The following is a 27,532-nucleotide window of genomic DNA, read 5'->3' on the forward strand; positions in this document are numbered from 1 at the left end:
TGGTTTTTTGGCCCTTAACATCTGGAAACATCCATGACCCATCCCGCCGCTTGATTCTTATACCGACGCTATTTATCTCCTCGGTCCTTATTACGTCCCTCCCGTGTGCAGACTGACAGACGGCTCTCTCAAAGCTTCCATCTTCGTCTGAACCTCCAACTTTCAACCAACCACACGGAACACGCAAGCATATTCGCCCTGCCTAGCAAAACGCAGTACATCCCGCAGCAAGAAGCCGGAGTTTGTGCGCACCTTCTCCAATTTCGGACCGCCCCTCATTCTGCACCGACAGCAGACCGTTTTCCTTCACATCCTCCTCTTCGCCCCCCTTCGCAACGTAAACCTCGCTTCCGACATCACACTTCTCCGCCCCCCGCCTTCCGCCTTCCACCAACCTACCTCCAGCTTACTTTACCCCACCATGAGCAACAAACAGCCAAACCTCTTCGCCTATCCGTCGGTTGACGAACTCGCGCCCGCCCTGCGATCCTACGTCATCCAAGCACAAAATGCAGGTCTGAATCGTCACGGTGCCTTCAAGGTCGCCGTCTCTGGCGGCTCGCTGCCAAAGACTTTGGCCCAGGCACTGCTCACACCCTCCACCGGCCCCGAAGACCAGGTTCACTTTGGAAAGTGGGAAATCTTCTTCGCCGACGAGCGCGCCGTTCCCCTCGACCACGAGGACTCCAACTATGCTCTCCTCAAGAGCCAGCTGCTCGACAAGATCCCCGAGGACCTCGGTGCCCCGACCGTCCATCCCATCGACACCACCTACCTGAACGACACTCAGGAGCTGGCCGATCAGTACGAAAAGACTCTCGTCACCAGCTTTGCCAGCCGCGACAGCGTGCGTCTCCCCATCTTCGACTTGTTGCTCCTCGGCTCCGGTCCCGACGGACACACCTGCAGTCTGTTCCCCGGTCACGAACTGCTGCGCGAGACGACTGCCTGGGTTGCTCCCATCGAGGACTCCCCCAAGCCCCCGCCCAAGCGCATCACTCTCACTCTTCCCGTCGTGAACCACGGCGTCAAGATTGCCTTTGTCGCCACTGGTGGCGGTAAGAAGGAGATCATGAAAAGGATTTTTGAGCACGGCGATGGACTTCCCTGCGCCCTGGTCAACGAGGGCGCCGGCGACCGCGTCAGCTGGTTCGTCGATAACGCCGCCGTTGAGGGCGTCAGCTTCCCCCGCCGTTCGTTCTTGTAAACACCAAAGAACCACGGTGAGGAGAGACGGTGGATAGATCTGATGATGTGGAGGACGATTGCGAAATAAAAAGAATAACCATTGCTCGTTCCAGATAGACAGAGACTCAACGAACGGCACATCTCTCAAAGGGATGGAAATTACGAAGGAAAAAAAAAAGGACTGTACCGACAATCGCTGGCTTGGTCGCGAGCTTCAGAGACCTGGCGTCCATGCCCAGTTTACCTCGTCTTGGGTTGCCCCCGGAACTCTTTCCCACCACCCCTTTTTCAGGATTTGCTATCTGTTCGCTGGGCCTCGAACTTTTGATATCCATTCACGTCAGACTTTATGATTTCACGATACAAAGGAACGAGACGAGAGACTTTGGGAGGGAAACTTTGCCAGGCGGATCGGCGGGTACAGTTTTTCAACCGCCGTGAGGCACAACTGTGGGTAGATAGCTCGACGGTTCTCCTCTCTCACCAAGGAGAAGGGGCCAAGCAAATGCAAAAAAGACATATATTCCCATCAACGCCCCATCAACGAGTAATCGAATGTATCGTGATTTAGTACCATTCTCAGTCCTCTCCTCATTTCCCAAGCACGTGGGGGGGTTGGTGGCGAGCAGTGCCTTTGCGTTTTTGCCTTCGTTTCCTGCATCCCGCATCAAAGTCGCATCTGCCTACGTCTACCTTGGTAATAGGACGCCACATGACCTCACCCCGCCGATGAAGATCCATGTAGGGCTGAGGATATGAACTTTTTCTCCAGTCATGCATTGCTGACGTGGGGGAAGATGAGAAAACGGTAGAGGTCTTCCCCCTCAGGCCCTCACCGAGCCTGCCTACCCAAAATCTCGGGCCGAGTAAGGTATGTGAGAAAGAAATCCAATTCCTGCCTTATGATTAGAAAGAAGTCCAAGTCGTCTAGATCCCCTCAGCCATGCTCCTGTTGCCAGCCGGAAGGCGCCTGTCTGACTAATTGGGTGATGGCGTGAGCAAAGCTCCAACAACAAGGAACAATCACATGAATACACAGACAGCCTACTCAATGACAGGCTACGAGTTCGAATCACAGCATTTGAACTGAGAGATTCAGTCCTCAGGTTGAGTTTCTTTTTCCGATTTGTTTTTGAGACGATACGATCGACCCCCGTATTACGCGTCTCCGTTCTATGCCGATCAAGGCAGTCATTCTAACGGACATTCGAGACTTGCTCGAGATGTTTTCTTTCTACTCCGGATCTTGAAAATAGGACATCTAACGGAGAATCAGGGGTGTTAAGCTACGCGTTCCTCTTTTACCCTGTTGTCCGGTGCCATTGCTCTTCTGATGATTCACGCACCTCTTGCTTACCACTTCCTTCTCCATCCTTGATGAGAAATGAGGGTCGGCGTAATAGAGCCGGAATGGGAGGGTTGAGGTGCCCGCTTCATCAATAATACGAACAAGAAAGGCTTGCAGAGACGCCTTGGCGTCTCAATGGTCCGTGTGCGCGTGTACCCAGAGTTCTCTTTTCGATGACCGCATTGGTCTGACTACCACACTGACTGGACCCGTGGGAGTCCCTCGCGGTTGTTCATCAAGGTATAACTTCAGAGACCATGAATTTCAGGACCTGGCGATAAAATGAGCACCTCCCTGATGTTTTATAATAGTACCTGTTCTGATTCTCGTCTTCTGGTTCGTGTTCCTGTATACTGGGGGCACGGAGTTAAAGAAGTAGCAGTTGAAGATGGGGGCAGCGAAGACGGGCTGGTGGATCCCTTCATAATTCTCACAAGAGCACGACGAGATGAATTGAAATGGACAAGTTACACTCTCTCCCTTCTTCTGCCACTGCAACGGCTGGTCACGAGGAAGGACGAACATCCGGACACTATTATAGTCAATGTCGTTGACCTATGCCTACCAAGACCTTACACTTTCCCTGGGCCCTAGAAATACGCCGCCGCATCAATTGCATACTAGAAATGTGCCTGTCAGCCTGAGGCGCAGGGCAGTCTCTGCTTCAGTTTGAATACCCCGGCATTCTTGCTGACAAGTGTCTTATGTCGCCCCTTTCTCCTCTGCTCTATTCTCTAATTGGATGAGGCAATCTGCTCTCTACCTCAGTCGTCCAGGATTGCTTTGGACACCTGATTCCTGAGCACAGCTGCAAAATATATCTTGCCCACCCGTTTCCGAGTCTAGGTTGCAGCAGCTTCTAAATTTCTTCAAATCTCTTTACATGTTTGTTTGTGATACAAGCCCAAGCACTAGTATCTAGAGGCGACGAGTGTGAGGGAATCCCCGCTCTCTTTCGCCCTTTCTCTACTTAGAAGGCGCTGCGTATCTGCTTCGGTGGAAAGAAGCTTAGCTTTCTTATGAACCTCTTCAATAGACTCACCAAGAACTAACCCTTGCCGCGCTGATTACCTAAGTGGTATCGGAAATCGGGTGCTTATACTACTTAGCCTATGCAGAAAACGAAGCACTCAAACCTAATCTATCGATCAACCGACTTAGTAACACGAATTGGGCGCGTCTAAGAACCCTTGAAATTAAGCAGCAGACTCATCCGCTCAATGAATCCCCAAGAGCCTAGGCTGGAGATATCTCTTTTTGGAAGTCTATGCTTTTAGCGATGGCATCTCTTTTGGCAGACAGCCTTCTTCTTAGGGAGTTTATAGACTTTAAGATCTATACAGTAACATGACCATTCTCTGTCCTCCTCTCTCTCACTCAGAGGAAATTCAAATGAGAATACAATATATACGGGCATTGGTATGAGAAGAGCAGGATATATAGAGCTTTAGAACCTTACCATCTGTCTACTGGCTCGTCGCTCCAGCCAGCCAACTAGCGATTTGGCTAGAAACCAGCGACATCATCGTCCGTCTGCTTCTCACCCGTCAAGAAGCACGTGCTCACGGACCAGCCCGAAAGCCCGCGGGATTTGTCTTTTCAGAATTGAATCCGAGATACCTCTGAATGGGGCTTATGTACGGTAAAAATGAGTCTCCCAGCAGATTCCTCCCACACAATGACTACCCAGCCACCTTACGCGGCCCGGTATTCATATTATACAGATACAAAAGCCGTACAAGTCACCTTGAGAGGGAGAGAAAAAAAAATGCACAGCTGCAAATTCCACACACAAATCATGGCATGAAAACATACTCTGTATTCTCTCTCCGTGACACCGTTCTCACATGTCCCTCAGTGCCGGCTTCAAGCCACAAGTGTTGGCCTACAACCTCTGTTCTTTACGCTGAAGTGCGTGGCAATTTGCCACGTTTAGAGATCAGGTCTTGGGTTCGAGACCTCTGCATGAGGTATTTATATACAGGATATGAACGCGCTTCCAAGCCGACCCATTCATTACCTTACGCAGAGGAAATATGTCCAGCCGGTAAGTGTACAGCAAACCTCTCACCTCTCCGTAAAGTTTGTATCACAACAGAATCTACCTCATGAGTGTATAGATGACACCAGATCGCAGATCTACACCTCGCAGTGAACCTTCCACCCCAAGAGAGAAAATTCCTCTCTCCCAACTCCTCTCCCTCACACTCTCTACTTTTTCCCCAAAGCCTTCTCCTTGATAAAAAACGTACTCAGAAAAGCAAGCACAAGCAACGCCGCCATAGGCACCATGGCCCCCAACGTCGCAACCTGATAACTCGCCCTCACCTCCCCGGCAACAGCAGGCGGCAGCTCCCGAATATAATCCAAACTCTCCCGAACCCGCTCCTCAACGCGCCTCGCCTCGTCCCCGTCCCGCAGCCGCGCCGCCAGCTGCGTCCGCAGCACCTGCTGCAGCACAGACGAGCACACGCTAATCCCGATGCTCGACCCCAGGCTCCGGAACAGGTACGAGCACGCCACCACCACCGCGGAATCCCGGGACGCGGCGTTGGCCAGCAGCGCCACCAGCGTCGTCGTGATGCCCGCGCCGCCGCCGAGCGCGAGCAGCGCCATGCCGCCCACCACGCCCGCCGAGGAGCGGAAGTACAGCGCCGCGACCGTGGGAGCTACCGCGACGACCATGAGACCGTAGGCGAGCACCGTGAGGGTGTAGTACCGGCCTTTGCGCTTCATAAAGTAGCCCGAGCTGACGCTCGCCGTGACGGAGGTGATCATGGCCGGCACGAGCGCCGCGCCCGCGAGGGTGGCCGAGGCGCCCTGCACGGCCTGGAAGAAGAGCGGGATGAAGAAGATGGAGGCGATGTGGCCCGCTATGCCGAAGAAGTTTGCGAGGTAGCACGCGAACAGCGAGCGGTCAAAGATGATGTGGCCCGGCGCAAAGGGGTGCGACGCGACGCGCATCTCGACGTACACAAAGACGGAGAACAGGACGGGCGTGGCGGCGAGCGCGGCGACGGTAAGCTTACTCGACCACCCGTTGTTAGAGCCCGAATCCAGGCCCACGAGCAGGGCCACGACGGCGGCGACGAGGGTAGCGGCGCCGAGGAAGTCGATGCGCTTCACCTTTTCGCGCCAGTGCGCGTGGTCCGTCTTGGGCACGTCGAGGACAAAGTACACCGCCAAGAACGCGAGTACGCAGAGCGGGACCTGGCCCGTGAAGGACCAGCGCCAGCCGACCGAGTCTGCGAGGAGGCCGCCGAGGGGCGCGCCGGTGGAGGTGCCGGCGGCGAAGATGATGTTGAGGTACCCTTGCCAGACGCCGCGGTCGCGGAGCGGGACGATGTCGCTGAGGAGGATGGCGACAACGCTGTTCATGCCGCCGCCGCCAATGCCGGCTATGGCGCGGGCGACGCAGAGCTGGGTGAAGGACTGTGCTAGGCCGCAGCCCAGAGAGCCGAGTGCGAAGACTGTGTAAGCGAAGAGGAGGCACTCTTTGCGGCCGAAGATGTCGCTGAGTTTGCCGTAGAGGGGTTGGAAGCTGGTGAGGGTGATGTAGTAGCTGTGGGCATCATGTTAGTACTTCGCTCTTCGTTGTCTTACATCGGGCATGAAGCCGGATGAGATGAGTTTCTCTGAGGGTGAGGGAGGGCGTGTTACTCACGATGTTGCGAGCCAGCTCGTATAATTCAGCGCATGAAGCTCGCTCCCAATCTTGGCGTAGGTCGCCACGGTGAGCAGCTGGTCGACAGCGCAGAGATAGATCTAGAAAAACACCAGTTAGTCCCTGCCGAGTTCTGAGCGGTCGACCTGAGCCGCTGCCGGAGGCCTTGCGCCGAGGAAGGGACCCGGGCTGGAGTGGAACCTACGCCGATACCGACGGCCGGAAGAAGAAAGTGCATCTTCTTGGCCATCTCCGGGTTGCCGTCCCGATTTTCACCGGCGTCAGTGTCGGCGGCAGCGGCCGTAGCGCCGTTCTGCTGACCGCCGGTGTTGACGGTGCCGTTGCCGTTGCCATTGGCCGCCTCCGAGTCGGAGTTGCGCAGTAGCGGCGACGTCTCCGTCGGAACGGAGGTGCCATTGACGGAGCCGGTCATCTTTGCGGAAACGAAGTAACGGCCGAAACTAATGCTGCTGCTGTGCTTTGGGAACCTGATGGAAATTACTGGCGAGACTTCTGCTGTCCTCTTCCCCCCTTTTGCCAAAACGTTGAAATCGCTCTAAGAGCAGGATAGACAATACCAATTGCCGGTCGTTTATGAAGTCAATTGATTTTCCCTATCTCTCCCCCGCTATCTCTCCGACTTTCGCATTGTGGCCGACGAGGATTTCTAATCTGCCTCCTGCATACAGTTAAGCTCCGTTTCTGTCGGGGTCCTCATCGGATGGTTGGCCGCCCGATAAGCCCAGGCCGGGCCTTATCGCCTCTGACGACACTCCCGCAGCGAAGCACGTGATCGCAAAAGTCTCTTCAAGAGTGGAGCCTAAAGAGCATTTCGGCTCAAATTGTCTCCCGTCCCGAGTCCTACAAACAAAAATCAAGACAGCAAAAGAGATGTTGATCTGAACCCTAGTTCGTGATTTGGTTCGGATCCAGGTCGTACTGGAACAGAGACTTTCTGCAGTCAAGTCCTCGATGCGAAACCTTCATCGACAACGGCGAACCAAAAAAACAAGAATGCGAAGACACGGCCACCGGGCCAGACTGTGACGGAACCAGGGTTGTTAGCCGGTAAGGTGGAAATGTAACGGCGTCGGAGATCAAATCGGCCTGGTGTGCTTGGCAACCCGTTCACCCGCTTCACTGCTCCCAAAACCCATAACCTCGTAGGGGAAAAACTCCTCATATCGCCCGGCCTTCGACCGAATCGCCCCGAGCTTTCCGGACATCAACTGACCAGTCACCTCGTTAATCAAATCAATCGACCGGCAGAGTAGGTAAGCAGCGCCAGAGAGATCAATGAACTGTAGTGTGAGTGTGTGACCGAGGGAGCTCACCATGATGTGGAATGGGGACGGATCGAATCTCATCTTAAAAATCCTGCCGGTGTGAAACAAACCGTCGCGTCTCTGCTCCATCCTTCCACAAAGGCTGCCCCAAAAGTCATTTTAATGTTAATCTATATTTTCCGCAATGCGGGTTCCCGCAAGAACGTAACCTGCGTGCTGCGATGCGAACCATTCGAGGGCGGGCTAGACTTGGACCAACAGGAACAAGGCCTTTGTCGTTGGTCCGCTGCAATGCGTCCTTTTTCGTGCCAAGCCCGCGGATGTCGCTCCTCAATCAAACGGCCACTTGTCTCATTCGAATCGACTCATTGAGTGCGGAGTACCTGACAGCGTGGGAAGTACTTTGGAATAGCGTCGGCGATTCTCGTGTGCTGTACCACATCTTTGAATAGGTTCCAGTCGATGTCGTCTCACGATCCAACACTCCTCCTCGCGAATGTAAGCTTTCAATAGTCAAAGGTCGACGGATGGCAGAGTGGTACGCAGTGCGACCATGGCACGTCAGACCCCTTATGTCGTCCCAACTTTGTGCGTCTGCAAGGCGGGAGACTGGAGTTGGACAACTTGTCGTCATCAAAAAAGCCCTCTGGCGTTCAAGGGGGGGCACAGGCCACAGGGGAAGCCCGGCGGAGGCACGGCACCCCTCGGTCTGAAGTGCTTGCAAGGTCATCCCAGGAGCAGGCGTGTGAGACTCGGATGACCGAGGAACTCAAAATGGCTCAAACCTGCTGTTCATGCGAGCGACAAGGGCATTGCGCTGTTATGTGTAGGCACTCACGTAGGGTTCCCTCCGGGGCACTACTCCGGTAATAAAGCCAGTTTTGCAGCCGCAGTATACTCTTTCGACACCAGGCGCAGTTCTCAGGGGGTTTGATCCGATGTTCATCAGACTTGGATTTCACGTCGCCTTTGCTGAACCGATCCCGCGTCAGGGGGGACGCGGGCAGCGCGGGCTCCTGGGCTTAGCGAGCCGCAAGGCACCCACATATCTCTGATGCCGGACGGGGATTTGAACGTGAGATGTGACTCCGCCCTCGACCCAGCAGCCGTAAGGCTCTGAAGTCTGGTTGGCTTCCCTGATGCAGATCGCTATATGGCAGGCTCGGGTCGCTACGATTTCCTGTGAATGGGCGTTCATGGCGGCGGACCTAGAAACGCGAGCGGCGAACGCAGACCAGCTGTCAATGATCGTACACGGGTCTAGAAGGCACAGTTAGTTGACAGATTGCAAGGCTAGAGCTCGAGATCGTAATAGTCTAATCGCGTGCGTCGCGCTATGTCTACGCACGGGCGAGACATCATGCGGGTTTAACCTCTGCCACGTCGAGGGTGGCTGGACGGCGGCCTCTGTTCAGCTTCAACGAGACGGTGCGTGGGCTGCGATTGGTGACTTTTGTGACCTCAGTTCTCCCTGCTTCGAGTCTGCAACGGTGCATTCCATTAGGTCCCACGTCCCACTGGACAGGCCATGATGCTAGTAAGGCAATTTCGATTCCGCAAACAGGCGTTGCGGGCAGAAACGGCGGCCCACCGGTAGTTTAGCTTGAGTGCAATCCTCTGTTTCTTTGAGGGAATCGTTCGTGATGGCGCACATAATAGCATGGATAGGTAGGTAGCCACGGTAGCACAGAAGAAATCGAGCGTTCTGGTAGCGATGCCGATACCGACTCGAGCCAAGTGCGAAACGAGGTGCATGTCGCCTCAACACGCGGCATGGCGGCTGAGGCGCAGGTAGGGTGCCATCCATCACGAGCATCATGGAGGACGTATCCATATACGCGCCGCAAACGAATTGTCGTACAGATACGCCGGAACAAATCATCGGATGAGGGAGATGGGATTCTTGTCGTAGGGGCCCTGTAGGCACCTCATCTTGGATACTCGGCTGGCCTCGCCATTTGGACTTTGTAGACAGCTGACGAACGAGGCCATGGCGTCATTTGGCGAACCCTTCAGAAGTTGAGAACGAAGGAGGGAGGAGAAGCCCATGTTGTACAGTCAACTCGTAACAAGATGCATTCTCGGCCATTGGGATGTACGATCCGTAGTGATTAAACGCGGGCCTGGGTCGAAGGAATACTGGCAGTCCCCTCCATCAGCGGGCTGAAACAGCCTACTAACAATCGAGATGGGAATTGGGGACGAGTGGTCATTGGTGACGAAGAGGGCAGGGGTAGTGGTCGAGTGGTGTGTTGGAGGCACGCCTGTCTTGTCTTCTGATTAATGTCTCGAAGCTGCCGCGACCGAGGCATGCAGGATAAGATTAAAGATGGGATTGAATCAGGAGCCGCATGCGCATGTGCGTGAAAGCGAAAGCCAGTGGGCTTCTGGGTTGCGTGAATGCAGACTGTAGGTATTCGCTCGAGAGAATGGATGCGTTCGGGAAGAGGTCGATTGTGAGAGAAGAGTGGCTGGCTGTTGTGTTGCTGAGTGATTCGTAGTCGTAGACTCGTGGTAGCGGTACGAAGTAGTGCGCTTTGGAGTCTGGAGAGTAAGCACAGCCCGGATTGCGCATGGGAGGGATTGACATTGACAGCTGAAGCCTGAAGAGGTGGCCCCGTCTCCGCCTCCGTTGCCCGTGAGTAGAGGTAGGTTGATGATGCAGGTGCCGATGGTGGTGGGCTGGTGAGGTGTTTACCTAGGTAGGTACCTTGAGGTGAGTGCGCTGTCAAAGTCGTTGTCCATAGTGAAATCGGTGGCGGGGTACATGGGGACGTGTCAAGACAACTGCGAGCCGCCACTCCACCAGCCCCAGCCGGCCAAGCAGTGCTGCCAGACTGCCAGTGTGCACGCACAAGCCAGCCCCCAAAGAATAACCCAGCCCCGAACAACCCCGGCAAGTGTTGTTCTGTTCCTGAATCCTGCTTGCAATGCCTGCTTTCATTGCAGGGCTGCCGATGTCTGCTGGGACGCTGAGGAGGGTTGCACACTGTTTAACTCCATCGTTTTGCATTACTAGAGGATTGCCGCAGTACATGTAGACGCTACCCTGCCCTCGAATTCCGCACTATTCAACCTTAACCCTTTTCTTACCTATCCTTTCCTCTATTCTACCCTCTCCCTCGTTAAGGGATCGCTAGAATCGTAGTTTTAATAGCTTATTAATAAGCTAGTACTACTATTTAAAAATAAGTAACCTACGCTCGTATATAGGCGCCGGGAGTCTTATTATTATAAAAATAGTAATAAATATACTAAAGTACTCGAGAGAGCTTTTTAATAAACTTTTAATACTATTTAAGGCTATAGTCCTCGAGCTATAAGAAAAAGCCGAGGCGCTATATTAATATAGCCCTATCTATCTTATTAATACTAATAATAGTCTTTTTAATATAAAATATATTACTAATACTCTACGGCTACGTTATTATGTTTCGTAAATCGTGCTTAACGTTAGCGAGGATTCTAGTATTATTTCTTAGTTCGTTTCTTAGTTTTTTTATTAAGGCTATTATTATAAGGTTAGTTTAGTTATTAATATCTTAGCAAGCATTTTAACTTAACTCGGAGGCTCTTATAGCCCTTAAGGAGAGGCTTTTAAAAGACTTATAATTAGACTTTTTGCCTATTATAGGCAAAGCTATTATGGTTAAAGCTATAGCGTTACGAACCTCGATAGTAAGTAGTTAGTAATATAGTTATCTTTTTCTTATAGCGAGCTTAAAAAAGTATCTTAATTTAAGTACTAGGTAGGCACTACACTATTTTATTAAAACTATATTCTTATACTTATAACTTAGAAAGAATTAACTTTCTTCGATAATAAGGTACTCAGAGGAGGGTTATAATTGCTAATTACTCCGCACTTTGAGATGGGAGGGGCCGGATCCAGTCTGACGGAGCCAATGACGGACATTGTGGTGCCACGGTGCCGTAGTCGTCCAGGCAGGCAGGCACGCTAGCAAAAATAAAATAGTGCCTTTTGTCGCGAAGTAAATGGAAGGATTGCGATGCTTTACCTTACCTAAGGTACTTCAAGTAGTTACCTAAGTAGCTTTTGGCTGCTGACAACACACTCAAGATACTTCACCCAGCATGTCTTCCGTCCAATTATTGAGGTGACCTTTGGTGCTTACCTTAGGTACCTAGTAAAGGTAGGTAGGCAGGCAGATACCATGGTACCTTAGACACGCATACATGTTAGGCACGCCGCGTATCCGGACCTCTTGGTACTAACGCATCTGAGGTCCAGTGCCTTTTTGCATTGCTGACGAGGTGGGCAATCCACAAGGTACTTTTCCACCTTGAACATATCGATGACATCCTTGTCAATCCCATCCCAACTTTCCCAACTTCCCAATCACAGAGAGAGGGAAGACAAGGTCAATGTTCAGACACCCGGCCCCGTCGCAGGGTTCTCCGTGGCTGCCAGCTTTAAACTTGAAGCCGAACTTACACCCCCCTCCCCCCCCCCCTCTACGCACTACGCACTACACTTCCTTACCACCTCACCTATTACCCTGTACTCTCTCTTCCGTCTCCCATCTCTTCCGGTGTCATTCACTCATTGTTCTGCTTCTGCCACCCCGTCAAGTTACATTCTTATCCAACCAACTCCTGGACACTCCTCTCAAGTTTCTTCTTTCTCCTTACCAAGGTACTCCTTATCCTACAGGCATATGCTGCGGTCCTCGTCGCGGAATCCTCGTCTACTCCTCCCTACTCCTCAATTCTCAAGACCCTTGATGCTTGTTTCTCCTAGCATCGCAACACTACGGCACTGAAAATACTCAACGTCGTGGCAAAGGCAAACCCACCCCTCGAACTTCATCGCTCCAATCAACCTGTTCAAACTCCTTCGTCCCACGTTCTCGAGTCCCACCAGCCCTCCGTGGTCAGCTTCCGGTGCCTTGATCCCCCCTGGCCCTACCTCCTTGGTGATTTCCTCTAGCCAGCCGATTGGTGAGAGTCTAAGCAGACCAAAAACTACATCCGCAGTCAAGCCAAAGAGAAGTGAGGCAAGGTAGCAAAGGGGAAGGGGTAACGGAGTACGCAGTACGGATACTGCGCCGTCATCCCAATTATAGGGTAACCCACCGCCATCCCATCCGGGGGCCCTCGTTCAAAATGGACTTCCTCCGTTCTCACAGTCGCAAGGGAAGATCCCGCTTCTCAAAAGCCCTACCCACCCCTCCGTCTCCAAAGGCCGAATCTCTTCCCAAGTCTAAGCAGCTCCCTTCGATACCTCCCGTTCCTCCCCTCCCGTCCAAGAAGACGAAGACATTCGCCATGTCAGACAAACCGCTTCCACCACCGCAACCCCTCAACCAGTCTCTCCCTCCCCTCCCTCCTCTCGAGACAAAAGCGTTGCCCCCGGTACATATACCTCGCCGCCCAGTTGCAAAGCAAGCACCACCGCCCTCCGCCCCGGCGAACCAGCAGAAGCAGCAAGAGCAGTATTCTCCCGAGGACGAAAGGAACTCCATCGGCAGTCTGCTCTCGGCCTATTCAAGAAGCTCAGGGGAATCCCTCATCATGTCGCCGGATGGAAGCGCAAGTCAGAGAGATTCGAGCCAGGCATACAACTCTGAACAGTATGGGACAAGGGAAAACAAGATTTTGACGCCAACCTCGTTGTCATCCGGTGACAATGACCACTACGGCGCACAAAAGTTCACAACCAACAAGGGCCTACCACCTCACCCGGCCTACTACAATGAGCAGGCCGGCGCCGCTCCGGTCAACTCGGCACCCGCCCCGACTGCTGGCAGCCCGACAAGCTATGTATCGGCAGCATCGCCTCAGCAACAGCAGCGACCACTATGGAGGAGGAGATCCGTAAAATCTGATCGTAATATAGAGGTGCCAGATCTACACCTAACAGTCAGCCACGGGTCAACCGCTGCTTCTTCTCAGCCGAACACCGCGCAATCATCTTACACAGCAACTCCTCCTCCGGCCCAGCAGCAACAATTTCCTCCTCGCAGCACATCGAATCTTCCCGGCAGAAATATTCGCCCAGTTCCCTCTCAAAGTCAGGCGGCTCAGACGAACAACATGGGCCAAGAGGTCTCGCGGTTGAAGGAGAAAGTCCATCATTTGCGCGATGGTCAAAATGGCGCAAATGTGGGAACGTCTCATAGCGACACTGCGCTCTCGCCAACTCAACGCCTGCCGACTCCCGATTATGAGAAGGAAGACGTCAAAACGCCGGTTGTCGAAACAATCGTATCGCCCGTCTCACCCGCTTCCTCTCCCGAGCCTGGCCGCGAGCAATCGAACGAGTCCAAGCCTCCTATCCCCCGCAAAGCGGTCACGGCCCGCAACTTACACAACGCTCAGAGCTTGCCTCAAATGCGCGCAGATGGGCCTGTGACCAGCAACGAGGCTCCCCCGACAATCACGAGAGACTTTGCAGTCAGCCCTGTTAGTCCCGATCCTCAGAACCAGCTGCCGCCTCGGGCCGCCTCCAACAAGCAGCAGCAGCAGCAGCAGCAGCAGCGGGAGTATGTACCCTATGCGCCAGCACCCGGATTCGCGCAGGGAGATATGCGACCCGCCTCGAGAGATCAGCGCCCCAACCAAGAACCCGTCGAGTACCGCGAGCTCAAGGTCAAGGACCTGCCGCCTGCCGACCCTCGCGCGTCGTTCTTCCCCATGCAGGGTTCCGAGCCTCCCAGCCCCGGCATGATCTACAAGGCTCTGCCATTAAAAGAGAGCATGCTCGATTGCTACGTCAAGCACCGCACCATGGACCGAACTCGCAACCGCAACTACGCCCTAACATGCCAGACGTGCGGCAAGGCCGATACCGAGGATCGTTACAAGTGCCAGTTCTGCTACGTACGCATGTGCGCTTCCTGCCTGCAAATCTTCAACAGCAACCGCAGAGACCTCCGGAAGCTTATGGCTCACTTGGAGGGCAACCCTCAGAGCGGCGGCTCCCAGGAGCGTCCTCCCACGGCAGCTGGCATCGAGGCTCCCGAGAAGGAAGAGCAGCGTACAGACGCTCAACAACAGCAACAGAATCAGCAATCAGTCACAGCCTGATTGCTTTCAAATTCACATTTTTCCAATTCTCTTCTTGTTTGCTTGGCATAGGGAAATCACATGGTCATTTTCACTTCCAAGCGGTTTTTCAACATTTTCCCCGGCGGCCGGACTTTCACGGATCTTCGTCACCAAGGGGAAATGACCAACTTTCTGCATTGCGGGATTAGATAGAGAGGTCGATTGGTTGATACCCCTTCTCGCCCCCAAGATACCAATGTTTGTCTATAGGAAGTCGTGGCCCCCAGGGAAAAGGATGGAAAAGGGTCACGCGCACATTTTTCTTGTTTGCTGGAACGGATCACTACTACTACTACTACTACTACTTGCTTGATGCAAGCTCTGAGCATACGAAAACGAAGCTTGATAACGAGAAAGGACAATACAGGCAAATGGGGAAAGACAGGTTAACTCCAGATTTTGGAAGGGTGGGCTCTCAGAGAGCCGGAATTGAAGCCCGACTACTTTTTTCAAAAAAGAAGAAAAGGAAATTCAAAGTAAAGATCTTCAAGCTCGTATATGCGGTGAACTGTGGTGCTACATACGTCCCAGAACTCAGGGACACACCAACGAGAAGCGCAACGCTTCGTGTAATAAGCAAAGACGCGCAGGAACTGTTTCCTCGACTTGCCCATCTGCAAATGTGTCGGGGCACGACGTTCAGCGAGAAGGGGGGAGAAACTAGGCAGGTTGAGTTATTTACCGGATGTACCGGAAATTACTGCATCGCGTTGGCGGACACACGAGGGATGTTACGAAGTACGGAGTATCCATACGGACTGGTAGGGAGGGGTCTCATCGGAGAAAATAAACGGAAGGAAATAAAAAGACACCAGCTGAGATTCGCGAACAGACGGGGTGCCACTGTTCGGCTCAGCCCGCCGACGTTGGAGTCGAGGAGATCCAAGCGTCGGCGCTAGAAGACTCCTTGGAGTCCTGCAGGGCGGTGGCTGGACCGGCCCGCTACTGCAATACTTTGGTTGTGGCCAGGTCTAACCATTAGCCATAAGTACCGTTCTATCTTAATGCAAACTCCCATCTGAACCTGGTCCTGATCCTCACCCATCATCGGCCCCCCACCGTCGCCCGGGCCCCTAGCAACCCCCACACCGCAAAGAAACCGTACGGCGCGGCCCCTGACGTCGAAAATCAACATCAACATCGCGAACCCGGCGGCCCTTTGGCGAAGATACCCACCGATTTCGCTGCGACCCTCATCGATCTCGCATTGGCGACTCTTTCGCTAACTCACCAATTGACCGAACAACCGACCGCGAGCGCGGGGTCCCCGCAGCGACCTCGAAACCCGGCCGCGACTCGCGCCGAGACCAGCGGGACCATCGAGCATCGGGAGAGAACCACCGACCTCCAGAACCGCATGATCACCACACACATACCAGAGACCCCGGCGTAGTCATGTCCTCGTCGCTAGCCCGCACCCGCTCCCTGCGAAAGCCAACGCAGGGCTCCTCGACCGATCTTCCCCCTACGACCGCAACCTCCGTATCCTCCTCGGCTTCAATCACGGCAGCTAGAGGCCCCGCGAGCTCGACCACAGGAGGAGCAGCAGCAGCGCCATCAGCGTCGGCGTCCACATCCCACCGCCCCGTATCCCCGAGTAGACTCCCCGCGCCCCGGTCCCTCGCCGCAACACGTCCCACAACACGCACCGTCTCCGGCGTCAGCGTCGCGAGCAGTACAGCGGCGGCGGCCACAACCGCCTCCGAGGCGCCCAAGAAGAAGAGGCCGAACCCCTTATCGTCGCTGCTGAGCAGAAGCTCTTCGACGCGCCAACCAGCGTCCGTGACAACGTCGATTTCGACGAGACAGAGAGATGTGGTAGCAGGTGCTGGAGCAGGAGGAGGACTAGCTAGCTCGGGACCAATAAGCGCGCCTTTAAGCAGGACAAGCGCGCTCTCGGGCCTTACGAGGACGACTTCGACGAGGGAACCGGGGCTGACACGGACGCGATATCCCGCAAACGCCTCGACGAGCAACCTCAGCCTCGTCTCGTCATCCAATGGTGCTGCAGGTAGAACCGGCGCTGGTTCCGGACCGTCGACGCCTACGACAGCGAGACCGACGACCTCGGGCGGTCTACCATCCTCGAGACGCGCCGGTGCACCAACGACGACTTCGACAGGAGCAGCAGCAACAGCGGTAGGAGCTGGGAGTCCAACAAAGGGCCACGCGCGCGCAAGGAGCGTCGCGACCCTGAACAACAGCACCGTCCTCCGACCCCCAAGCCAGACGTCGTCTACCGGGGCCACTGGCGCCGCACCGAGATCACGCCCGACGTCCCTATACGGCGCACCTCCGACGTCTTCCTACCCATCCTCAACAGCATCCACGACCACGAGACCCCGTCCCCCCTCAGCAACAGACCGCCTCTCCTCGAAACCATCCGTATCCTCCCTCTCCTCCGCAACAACCACAACATCAACGCGCACAGCCCGAGCAGGCAGCACAACAACAGCACCAACCCGCCAACCCCTAAAACAACCTCAAAAACCGCCACCATCCCACCAAGCAGCAACAACAGCACCACCACACCTCGCCCGCCAACAAGCCCAACAACGACACCCCTCCCCAACCTCACCACCCAGAACCACAAAACCAGTCCTCCGCCCAGCCTTCTCGACCTTGCAACAGCACTACTCCCCCGCCAAATCCCTCGCCCCGAAACCCCTGACGGCAACCTACCTCGCCGCCCCGTCCCCGTCAAAGCTCCCCGCCAACGTCGCCCTCACGGCAGAGACCTCCCGCCTCCAAACAGAGCTCCTCCAGCTCCACCTCCTCCACCGCGACCTGCCGCAGGTCACGTCCCAATGGCACGCCAGCGCCCGCTCCAAACTCGCCGCGCGCCACGCCGACCTCGCGGCCTCGGCAAGAAGCCTCGCAGCCCTCGAATCCGACGCCGCGGAGCGCCGTAACCTCGCAGCCCTAAGTAGCTGGGGAGCATCCACCGGCAAAAGCGGCAAGGCAGCAACATCATCCCTGCCGCTGGAAGACCGCGTCCAGCGCCTAGACGCCCTCCTCACATCCCTCTGGTCCCTCGACGACCCAGGCGGAAAACACCACCGCCTCGTCCGCGCCTTCGAGCGCTGGGCCTCTTCCCTCGCCGACCTCGAAGCCGCCCGCGCCCGCGCAGAAGACGGCGCCGACCCCTCCGCCCTCCTAGACGACAACGCGGACGTCCGTTTCGGCGGCGGCCTCGACGCGCGGTGGAAAGACGACGCCGCGGCGTTGGTAAGGCGTCTCGAGGGGTGGGATGCGCAGCTCAGGGAGCTAGAGTATCGCGGTGATGATGACGAGGACGCGGCCTATAGTACTACTACGACACAAGCGTCGAGCTTGAAGCGCATGTTGGACGGATGCAGCAGTCTCGTCAGGGACATGCTCGACGAGCTGGCCGTCATGGAAGACATTGAGGCAGCGGCGGTGCAGAGGGAGAACGAGTGGATTAAGAAGATGAACAGAGAGGGAGACGACGGCCGCGGCAGAGATACCCAGAGAGCCGGTGCCATTTGGAGAGTGATTTAAGAAGACAGGCTGTGTTCTGACCGATCCCGTATAAATGTACGTCACATACAGTAAGCCAGCAGGCAAGCAAGCGATGATTCCCGGAGAGGCACCCTGGACAGAGCAAAGGTGTCTCGGCGTCAAATTCATCAAATATCAATGTCTGTTTTGATGCTCTCTCTCAACGCAACTTCTGTTTTCCGCTGTTATCCACCACTTCCGCTGTTGGTAATCGATTCATCGTCCTCCATAACGATACTTTCCACACCCCATTACCTAATTGTACAAATCAAAAGTTGTTTTGTTCTGACTGCAACCTCCGGTGCTTTGCAATTTCGGCCCGCACACACCCTTCCCATCTCTGTGTGACCCATCAGATCAATGCTTCAAGCCAGGTCAAGTCGCCGCCCATGGCGAACTTCCACCATGCAACTCCTACAACGATGGCAGCCGTGCTCGTGGCCAGCATCCTGCGGACAAAAGTCAACCTGTCAGATATTGTGAGGAATAATGACAAACAAAGGAAAAGGTAATGAGAAGAACACGAGCAACCGATCCACTGTGCTATGCGAACCGGAATAGAGAGATGACCTTACGCCTTTCTCTTGCTGCCGAACAACCGGCTAAACAGTCCACCAATCCAGTCTACGAACAATACGCGGAAGAAGGCCTGGAGCCAGCCTCCTTTGCTGTCTGCGACGCTGTGTATCGAGGAAGGGGTTCCAGGACGCTCGGTCGATGCAGGCCCGCGCTTTTTGAGCTGGCCTTTGTGACCACCATCGCGGCCGGAGGTCGTTGCCTCGCCGCCGGGGCTCGAAGCAGAAGCCCTTGCCAGTTCGCCGTCCTGACTGACACTGGAGCTTGCTCTGTCTTGGGGCGGCTCAACGCGGATGGCAGGGCTCAAAGGCTCGGCGGGGCGAGTCTTAGGCGACAGATCCCTTGACTGCTTGCCGTTGGACTGGCCGTTGGCAGCAGGTGAATCTGAGCTTGACGACTCTGAGCTTTTCCTGGATTTGGAGCCTTTCATAACGACTCCCTCGTCATCATCACTCCCGGGAGATGTAAAAGCATGCGGCGTTGGCCGTACCGCGGGGCTCGGAACTCTGACCAAGCCCTCATCCTCGCGATTGGCCTCCTCGGCATTCGGAGTCTCCTTATCCTCTTCGGCGATTGATCCCAGAGAAAGGAGTGATCTGTCCGAGACCATGGAGCCGTGTGACTTTCGCGGAAGCTCCAGCCTCTTGGTGGAGCCCGGACTAGAGGGGCCAGACGAAAGGACAGCTTCATCGAAGTATTGATCAGAACTGGCCCGGCGTGTTCCATTTACAGGTGAAATGGGCGCGCCATAGAAAGCAGTCTGATCCTCGTTGCGCCCAGTCTCGACCTTGCGCACGGCATCGATGATTCCGTCCCTGTTAGAGGGCCACCGCTCGAGGGTGGGATCATTGAGGTCATACTCGTCGACATCGTACTCCACAGTGCCATGATGATCGTAGTCCTTTGGAATTTCATCTTCGTCATCAGCTGAAGGCTCGTAGGGTCCAAGAGCTTCGTGAGCGAATAAAGGTGCAGGACAGTCGTCCGAGTCCTCTTCCTTAAGATCCTATCATACTGTCAGTCATGGCTCTACAATTATGAGTCTGCCGCTTGTTTGGCACATACCTCATCAGCGTCTAGCTTCTGGGCAGAATCGGCAACCTCAGCCGCAGTGCTCGCAACTTGTTCAATCGGCGTCGAAGACAGACGCCCCCTTTCCTCGTCCTTAAGGTGCTCCACGCCCTTGGGGAGCGCTGCAAGTCTAGACATGTCGACCTCGGCGTCAAGTTTCTCGGCGGTATCAGCGACCTCTGCGGCGGTGTCCGCAACTTGGCCGATCGGGGTCGACGAAAGTCTTTGCCGCTCCTCGTCCTTGAGATAATCTTGGAGCTTTGTTTTCGGCTCAAGCTGGGCAGCAGTATACTCTCTGGCAGCTTTTGACGCGTTCACGTCTTCGGAAGTTGAGGCGTTTTCGCTTGCAGGTTGGCTGTCGCCGTTCACACCGTTGAGTTCCTTCAACTCTTGAGACGCAGGTGCTGTCAGAAGGTTGTTACGATTGCCAGATCCGTCGGTGACTGTAGATTACGTCCATGTTAGACGAGCTTGCTGAAAACGCAGCATTGCGCAACTTGGGGGCAAACATACCTATAGCTGCAGTCTCGTTAAGAACCCACCAGTCCCCTAGACCAACACGGAACTTGTACTCGACCTGCGTGTTTGGCCGAACTTCAATGTTCTTGTAGAACGTGTGTTCTCCACCATCTTCGGTGGTGAAGTCCATCTCCTGGGGCTCCCATTTTGGATTTGAGAAGGAGCCGGCGACAAAGATGGGAGGCTGCGTCCCGGGCTGCTTGTAGGTGATGGTCACGGAAACCATTGTCGACGACGGCCTCCGCGGCGAAGTAGGTTGAAGTTGGGTAGCTTAACTCTCGTCGTCACTCGGCCAACTCAATCGCACAAGGACGAGCGTTTGAAAAGGTGGATTCTCTTCGTCGGCTGCCCTTCTATCACGGCTCAAGTCAGCACAGGTAAGAGAAACCTTTCGGGAAGGAAAACTCGATGAAAATGGCAGAGAAGGAAGCCGTTCCCTTGAAACCCACAGCGAGGGTGGCGGGTTGAGATGGGCAACAACGCTGACGAATGCGGCTGTCTCTGGGCGATACCTTAAAATGCGGCGCTAGGCGTAGGAAGCAAGAAGGCGTCAAAGGTGATGGGATTGACTTTTGGTGAAGGAAAAAAAGAAATGGAAGAACACCAAAGGGTGCGAGACAATTCTACGAGAGGAATCTGGAGTGTGGAGTCTCCGGATGAGTGTTTCACGCAACGACGCCAACGAGGAAGATTCGGGGGCTGCGTATTTTGTGCGAGTGAAACGGCTTTGAGGGAACGAGCTGGTTGGGGTTTGGAAGAGTACGAGGAGAATGGGGCAGAGCTTACTGCAGCAAGGCCATACGGAGGCCGAAGGAGAAACGTAACGTGCAGATGCTTCGAGCTGGGTGAGAGGAGCTCAGATAGCAGAGAGATCAAGAAGCCCGTACCTTGTTCTGGGTGAGGTGGGTGGGAGGTGCAGCAGCTCAGAACAGGGAAGCTGCGGCACAGGAGGGGTTCATTGCATGATTATTCCGTATGTCGTATGTGCCATGTCAAAGGTTGGGGTGTGCCGGCCGGAGAGGAAGGAGACTGTGAAAGAGGTTGGGAAGGACGAGGTCATGGAGGAGGCTAATTGCTATCTAAGCCTTCTAAGGTGGTAGGAAAAGTTGAGGCAAAGCACTTGCTCACTTTCAGCTTCCTTACTTGCCCGAGTTTGAATGCAATCTGGTTTGCGACCTGCAGTCGGGGACTTTGTTTGCCATGGCTTCTAACGCTATGAGAAATAAGACCCGGACTTGTCAGCAATTGAGCTGGATTGCACCATCTATTTTGTATGGCACATGGCGATTGCTGGTCCCTGATGAGACGAGAATGGACCATAGAAGTAGAAACCTGTGCTGAGGTATGAGATGAGATCGCCGCTTCCTCTCTTTCACCAACATTACCCATTCCTCCCCCGTTTGATCCAAGTTTTGTTGGCGGTTTAGCTCCCGACGCAACACTCAATGCGCGACCTGAAGCTCCCGCAAATCATTGCCCCAGCATAGAGTAGCGGTTATCAGCACCGCAGTCAATGGCCACCCAGCTGCTCCATCTCAGCGCCGGCATGCTTTGTGCGTCATCATCCCTGATGCATCCCGAGAACAGGGGAGTCGCTGGGACATGGCCATTGGCTATGTTTGCTCCCGTTTCCAAAGTATCGGAGACTTTCTAGCACCGCACGAGCCATGCAGCTCCACAGTCGCTGGGCTAAGGTAAGCTGGTCGTGGGTCCCAGTGGATGAAGTTGGAACTGGAGGGCCTGGCCCAGACCGGGACGGCAACTTCAGACATTGAGCTAACAGCCATCTCCATCATGCCAAACAAGCTCCGTGGAATGGGTATTTCTCTGGCAATCAGCTACAATTCCATCTCAAATGTTTATTTATCAACGAAGTTGCAGCCTACGAAACCTACGCAGTACACACCAATACCATAGACCTTTTATCTCAGCACCACTGCCTTGAGATCCATACGCAGGCGTGGTGGCTGAGGTGGTCGCGTGCAAAACTCCAAAGTAGCGTCTCCTGTCCAAAGGCTACACAAGTGAGGAAGGGTATCTAGATGCTGCAGAGGTTTCGAATGTCGCCAAGCTCAGCGAGAGCGGGGACCAGCTCCCCATGTCTCAGTCATCTGGAAATTTTCAAAAACCAACATGATAGCACTCAAGATGCTTGGGAAGCGTTCCTGGATGATTTCAGACGCTCAATTGGCCGTATCTCATCCAGCATCTAGAACCTTGACGCTTGTGCTGCTCAAAAAAGGTGGGAAACTCAACCGTGATCGGAAATGGCGGGGCTTCCATTTCCCCCATCCTCAGCCCGGCGTATTTTCTGCCGGAAGCGGTGAGATTCTTGGCCAATGACGTGATACTGCGATAAGAATTTCTTATCGCAGCTCTACAGCACACTGTCACGACCTAAGGTAGGTGTGCTCGACATGTGGTTGCCGTGTGCCTTAGCGGCTGCTTCCAGAAAAATCCACCTTCCAGAAAAACCATCGTCAACCAGAACTGCATGAATTGCAACGTCGCAACAGATCCAGTCTAATCCAGGAACTGTCTATGCAACTTCTGAGCGCTTGATTTATTTCTCGGCATCCACAACAAATCATTCACGACCCCGATAACACCCCCGTTCCTTACGTTTTTCTGATTTCGCAGTCTCTATTATTCTCTCTAGCCCATCATGTCTGCCCCTCCTCAACTGATCCACATCAAGAGGAAGCGGGGCGATGAAGATGCTCCGGTCACCTACCTTCGTACGACCGCTCTTCCCTTTTTACAATCAACGGACGGACAAATTAATAGGAGACAGAACTCGAGCCGGGATCCAAACGACATCTTGCCGGCAGCAGCTGGGTCTACCAGAGGCGCCTCGCCAAAGCCAGCGCAAGATCCGCTGCCGCTGCCGCCGCAGCACAGCACCCATCGCAACCCTCCATACCGGTCATCCAGACGTCGAAGCCCGGTGACGAGATCTCGAGCCCGCATCGCCCACCTCACTCGAGCAGCCATGCTCTTCCGACAGGAAAGGCACCGGTAGTGGCGCCGCCGCCACGGACCCAGCTCGATGCACAGAAGCCCCTGCCGCAGACCGCCTCCGATCCGCAACGCCCTCAGAATCCCGCCACCGAGCCGAGACGATTCCACATGTCCAGGTCGGCCATGAGTTCGCCTGGGGGCAGCACTATACTCAAGGCCGGTGGTGTCTCCAAGCGGGGACGCTACGGGACAGCCGTGTTCGTGGAGCGGGGGAAGAAGAAGAGCGCACGCCGGGTCGCCACGGCGTCTGGCGGCACCACACCGACGACGATGACCACGGAGGGTCTGCCAGCTGATGTTGAGATGAAGGAGGACCACAAGCCGGCGCCTAAGAAGCCACTTGCCAAACGCCCCCCTCCCTCGCGTGCAGCCTCCGAGGCGACGACAGGGCCGGAGACGCCTAGCGGAGAGCCGCAGCGCAAGCCCATGCCCGGCGCGGCTCCCACGCAGGATATGAGCAAGATCGCGGCCGACATGGACCAATGGGTTCTCCACGAGATCGGGCTGAATCTCCAGGCTATGGAGCAGCAGCCGCCGCAGCAGCCGCCGCGCTCGCCGTCCGCCGTTGCGTCGCCTTCACGCTTCAAGCCCAAGGCGCCAGCCAAACGCTTTGCCGAGCGCCACCCGGAAATGGTCAAGAAGCTCAATGGCGGCGACGAAGCTATGACGGAGGCGAGCGAAGACGACGACGAGAGCGACGACGACTACGTTATTGAGGTGTACGAGCTCGCGCCTTCGAAGCCGGTGCTGGCGGAGATTCCGCCCGAGCAGATTGGTGTGCTCAGGTTCGATTCGCAAGAGGATTTGGAACTGTTTTACGGTAACGAGGACGACGATTCGGATCTTGACGATGATGAAGACGAGAATGGTAAGTCTGTGGACCGAACAAAGCTCTGTCTCTCATTTACTGACATGAATGTGCGCATAGCCGAGAATCACTACACGGCGGATTACCCCGAAGATGAGGTCGATTCCGAGGACGAGTACGATCGCCACGCCTACTTGTTCCGCAACGCCAATGCCTCGGATGAGGAGGAGTTTGACACCCGCGATCCGTACGAGGACGAGGACGACGATATGTACGTCATGGAGGGTGATGAGCGGCGGGACGAGGACGACGTCTTTCAGGACAAGATTCGGCGTTACATTCGCCAGCACGGCGACATGTAAAAGCACGGCGACCGGTAAAGTGTCCGACCTAATTACTGGGTGGATTAGCCTCTGAACTTTTTCGAGAATAATACCAAAAGGGTAGCTTTCAATATTCAGTCTATGTTCACACTACTGCGTGAAAAGCTAAGTGAGGTTATGGCTCCGATGACATTTGTACTGAGGAAATGTGTGGTGTGTGTGCAATTGAAGTAGCCTATTTATCCAACCTTGAAGTGGAGTTAAGAGAGAGTGCTTCTCCTTCACGTAAGTACAAGAGGTAAATTCCTCGATTCCACATCCAAAGACCCCCTTGGAATAGGCCAATATCTCCTCCGAACCCAGATTCCCATCTAATACTCCAGCTGTAAAATAAAAAAAAAAATAAGTACAGAATATGCTGCATAAAAGCGCCTTTGCTGATGCGAGACGCCGGGTTTCAATTCCGTTCCACGGGCTTGAAGATGATGCTGCATCCCAGATCTAGTAATGGAAGTTAAGAGTGTTTGCTGTCTCTTGTGTGTGTGTGTGTGTGATGGCTCCAGAACGCCAAGTGAATATGTGACCCATGTGACGAAGAAATCGTCGGAAAGAATGTGGCTGGAAAGACAGACTTCTTCCCCAAGTGAGACTTCAGGGTCTCACTTACACGATCACGAGCTGAAGAATTGTCTCCCACTACATAATCGTGCACGCCCCGACGGTTCGACCCCGCCTCCGACCGCCGTTACCGCCCTCCTCCTCGTCGGCATGCAACATTTGCGCCTCCCTCGCTCTTCGTCTGCGCCGGCGGTGACCGGCGCCCGTGGTCCCGGCTTCCTCGCTCGCCTGCATGTAATCGGCCCACCGGTGCTCGAGGCGGTTGGCGGCAGCGAGGTCCCCGCGGAGCACGCGCTTCATGTGCTCGTCGACAGTCATCTGGAACTTGTAAAAGCACTTGAGGCCAATGGCCTCGGACGCGTAGGCGAACTTGCCAATCTCGGCCATGGACGGCTTGGACTGCGCGTTGCGGAAGAGGACCTCGCGGATGCCGGTCCAGGTGACGTTTTGGCAGTCGTAGACGACCATGTGCAGGCCGACCTTGGGTTTTGGCTTGACGGCGTTGCTCTGGGAGCGGTTGCTGACCATGAAGGCCGCCTCGGCGAGGACAAGGTCGCTGATGCGGGTGTTGTCGAGATCGATGGCCCGGAGGCTGACGCAGTTCTTGACGATGGGGAGGACGCCGCTGTCGCCGAGGTTCTCGCAGTAGCTGATGGAGAGGTGCTCCAGCCACGGCGCGCAGGGTGCCTTAGCCAGGTGTTCTGAGAAGAGGGCGTTTGTGAGGTCGGAGAGGTCTTCGAGCTCAATGTGTGTGAGGCGCGGAGTCGATGCGAAGATTGGCTCCAGCGCGGCGTCCGTGAGGGCGGTGCAGCCGGACAGGCGCAGGCCCTGGAGTTCCGGGACGTTGTATCCCAGAGCCTTGACGCCCTGGGAAGTCAGACGGGCGCAGCGGCTGAGGTCGAGATGACGCCATTTCCTCGGGGGAACGATCGGTCGGTCGGTGAGGATATCGATTTCGGGGTCTTCGCCGTGAACCATGACCTTGAGCGCGCGGTCGTTGAGCTCGGCACAGCCGTTCAGAACCAGTCTTTCCAGCCTGTTCGTCTTGTATATCGTTTCGGCGACCTCGAGATTGTCGAATCCTCTGACCTCTCCCGCTCTCAAATCCTTCAACCTCGGACACCCTTCGATTACTGCCTTGATACCTCTCGCGTCCATATGTACGCACCATGAGACGTTGAACATCTCCAGCTGCGGACATGACTCGGCAATGATTTTGCACGACATGTTGGTGACCGCTGTCAAACCAGTCAAATTGAGCTGAGCGAGCTTATCGTTCGTTCTCAACAGGCTGTGTAACGTGTTGCGCTGGAAGTTGCGGCATCCCTCGAGCGTCGCGTTGACTAAGTTCTTGCAGGCCTTGACGACTACCTCGGCCCTCTTATAGTGTTCGACCTGAACGCAGCCCCTGAGGTTGAGGTCCTTGATGAAGGGCCCAGCGGCTACGATGATTCTTGCAAGAGATTCGGCAGGGATGATTTGGTAAAATTCCGTGGCGTCAAAAGACGTCCAAAGCTGCCCATCAAAGCAGATCTTGTGGAAAGTCTTGCTAACTCGTGAAGCTCGTACAAGCTGTTTGGGTGATAGATAGGAGAAGATGTGCACGCGCATCTCGTGTGGCATGTTCTCCCAGAAGTTGAAGCCACGCTTGGGAACCGCGGGGTTGGCAACCTGGGCTTTATTCGTCGTCCTTAAATCGGATGGGAGTCCAATGGTTTGGGCTCCCGGTGATTGCGTAGTAGGGAAGACATTGTCGACCCGGCGAATAGCAAGTCGGCCATCAATGCCTACGAACTGGATGATTTCGCTAGATGGTGTTCCTGGAACGGAAGATGAGGCACTGACATAGCCTGATGCTGTTGCGCCTGCGGGGAAATAAGAGTCGCCAGTGAACGAGGTCCCCGCGGTTGAGGGTCCTGCCAAGCTCACGCAGGAAACGTTCCCCCTCGGACGTTGAGGATTGCTGTGTGATCTAGTGCGGCCACTCCTCGCCAACGAAGGCGTAGACGACATTCGTTGCACACCACAGAGCACGCGGTGCCGGCCTTTGGCTTTTCCTGAGGGATTTGAAAGGCCTGGGCCTTGCTCATCAACGACTTCCATAGGAGCCGGACCGGCGGGGATTTCGATGTCAGCCATAGCGAAGACTTGACCAAGTGAGATAGCTGGTTGAAGGACAAAACGCCTCTAGACAAGGAACAGAAGACGTCGAATAATGCTGTAATTTTTTTGCCACAGTCAAACTGCGACCGAGTCCGTTTTCTCAAAGTTGCGCAATTTCTCCCAGTATCGTCTTTGTTGGCGAGGTTAGGTAGCGCGGGGCAGTGAAGCTGAGCTCGGTGGTCCACGTCTTAGTCCCGGTGAGTTGAGGAAAGGCTCGGAACGGTCGGCGGATGGTCCTATTTCATATTCGACGTCGCAAGAGATGATCGCAGGCACACAGAGAAACAGACGAAAGACAGGCCAAGTCTCTAGGAAGACGGATGAGACATGAAGCGCGAGTAATCGGGGAGAGGT

The 27,532-nt window shown here is 54.9% G+C and overlaps 8 protein-coding genes across 8 annotated transcripts; 5 read left to right on the top strand and 3 right to left on the bottom strand.

Annotated features, from left to right (window-relative positions):
• Positions 1–421: 421 nt before the first annotated feature.
• Positions 422–1,207, top strand: CCOS01_16658 (6-phosphogluconolactonase; the record flags this gene model as incomplete). The annotated part of the gene is made up of 1 exon (XM_060464794.1): positions 422–1,207. One exon carries the CDS (start codon positions 422–424, stop codon positions 1,205–1,207), a length of 786 nt encoding a protein of 261 aa, XP_060304682.1.
• Positions 1,208–4,747: 3,540 nt separating this feature from the next.
• CCOS01_16659 (major facilitator superfamily transporter) lies at positions 4,748–6,633 on the bottom strand (the record flags this gene model as incomplete). The annotated part of the gene is made up of 3 exons (XM_060464795.1): positions 4,748–6,098; positions 6,201–6,301; positions 6,406–6,633. The coding sequence occupies 3 exons, from the start codon at positions 6,631–6,633 to the stop codon at positions 4,748–4,750; spliced, it is 1,680 nt and encodes a 559-aa protein (XP_060304683.1).
• A 5,169-nt stretch (positions 6,634–11,802) lies between these two features.
• On the top strand, positions 11,803–12,270 carry CCOS01_16660 (uncharacterized protein; the record flags this gene model as incomplete). The annotated part of the gene is made up of 1 exon (XM_060464796.1): positions 11,803–12,270. The coding sequence occupies one exon, from the start codon at positions 11,803–11,805 to the stop codon at positions 12,268–12,270; it is 468 nt and encodes a 155-aa protein (XP_060304684.1).
• Positions 12,271–12,613: 343 nt separating this feature from the next.
• On the top strand, positions 12,614–14,536 carry CCOS01_16661 (uncharacterized protein; the record flags this gene model as incomplete). The annotated part of the gene is made up of 1 exon (XM_060464797.1): positions 12,614–14,536. One exon carries the CDS (start codon positions 12,614–12,616, stop codon positions 14,534–14,536), a length of 1,923 nt encoding a protein of 640 aa, XP_060304685.1.
• Positions 14,537–15,952: 1,416 nt separating this feature from the next.
• On the top strand, positions 15,953–18,079 carry CCOS01_16662 (uncharacterized protein; the record flags this gene model as incomplete). The annotated part of the gene is made up of 1 exon (XM_060464798.1): positions 15,953–18,079. One exon carries the CDS (start codon positions 15,953–15,955, stop codon positions 18,077–18,079), a length of 2,127 nt encoding a protein of 708 aa, XP_060304686.1.
• Positions 18,080–18,431: 352 nt separating this feature from the next.
• On the bottom strand, positions 18,432–20,471 carry CCOS01_16663 (uncharacterized protein; the record flags this gene model as incomplete). The annotated part of the gene is made up of 4 exons (XM_060464799.1): positions 18,432–18,546; positions 18,655–19,661; positions 19,721–20,169; positions 20,240–20,471. 4 exons carry the CDS (start codon positions 20,469–20,471, stop codon positions 18,432–18,434), a joined length of 1,803 nt encoding a protein of 600 aa, XP_060304687.1.
• A 2,439-nt stretch (positions 20,472–22,910) lies between these two features.
• Positions 22,911–24,436, top strand: CCOS01_16664 (uncharacterized protein; the record flags this gene model as incomplete). Its single annotated transcript, XM_060464800.1, has 3 exons — positions 22,911–22,983; positions 23,040–24,134; positions 24,195–24,436. 3 exons carry the CDS (start codon positions 22,911–22,913, stop codon positions 24,434–24,436), a joined length of 1,410 nt encoding a protein of 469 aa, XP_060304688.1.
• Positions 24,437–25,093: 657 nt separating this feature from the next.
• Positions 25,094–27,154, bottom strand: CCOS01_16665 (F-box domain-containing protein; the record flags this gene model as incomplete). The annotated part of the gene is made up of 1 exon (XM_060464801.1): positions 25,094–27,154. One exon carries the CDS (start codon positions 27,152–27,154, stop codon positions 25,094–25,096), a length of 2,061 nt encoding a protein of 686 aa, XP_060304689.1.
• Between the last annotated feature and the right edge of the window lie 378 nt (positions 27,155–27,532).

This window comes from Colletotrichum costaricense, assembly GCF_030867565.1.
Source record: "Colletotrichum costaricense strain IMI 309622 chromosome Unknown Scaffold_32.1, whole genome shotgun sequence".
Taxonomy (NCBI): Eukaryota; Fungi; Ascomycota; class Sordariomycetes; order Glomerellales; family Glomerellaceae; genus Colletotrichum; species Colletotrichum costaricense.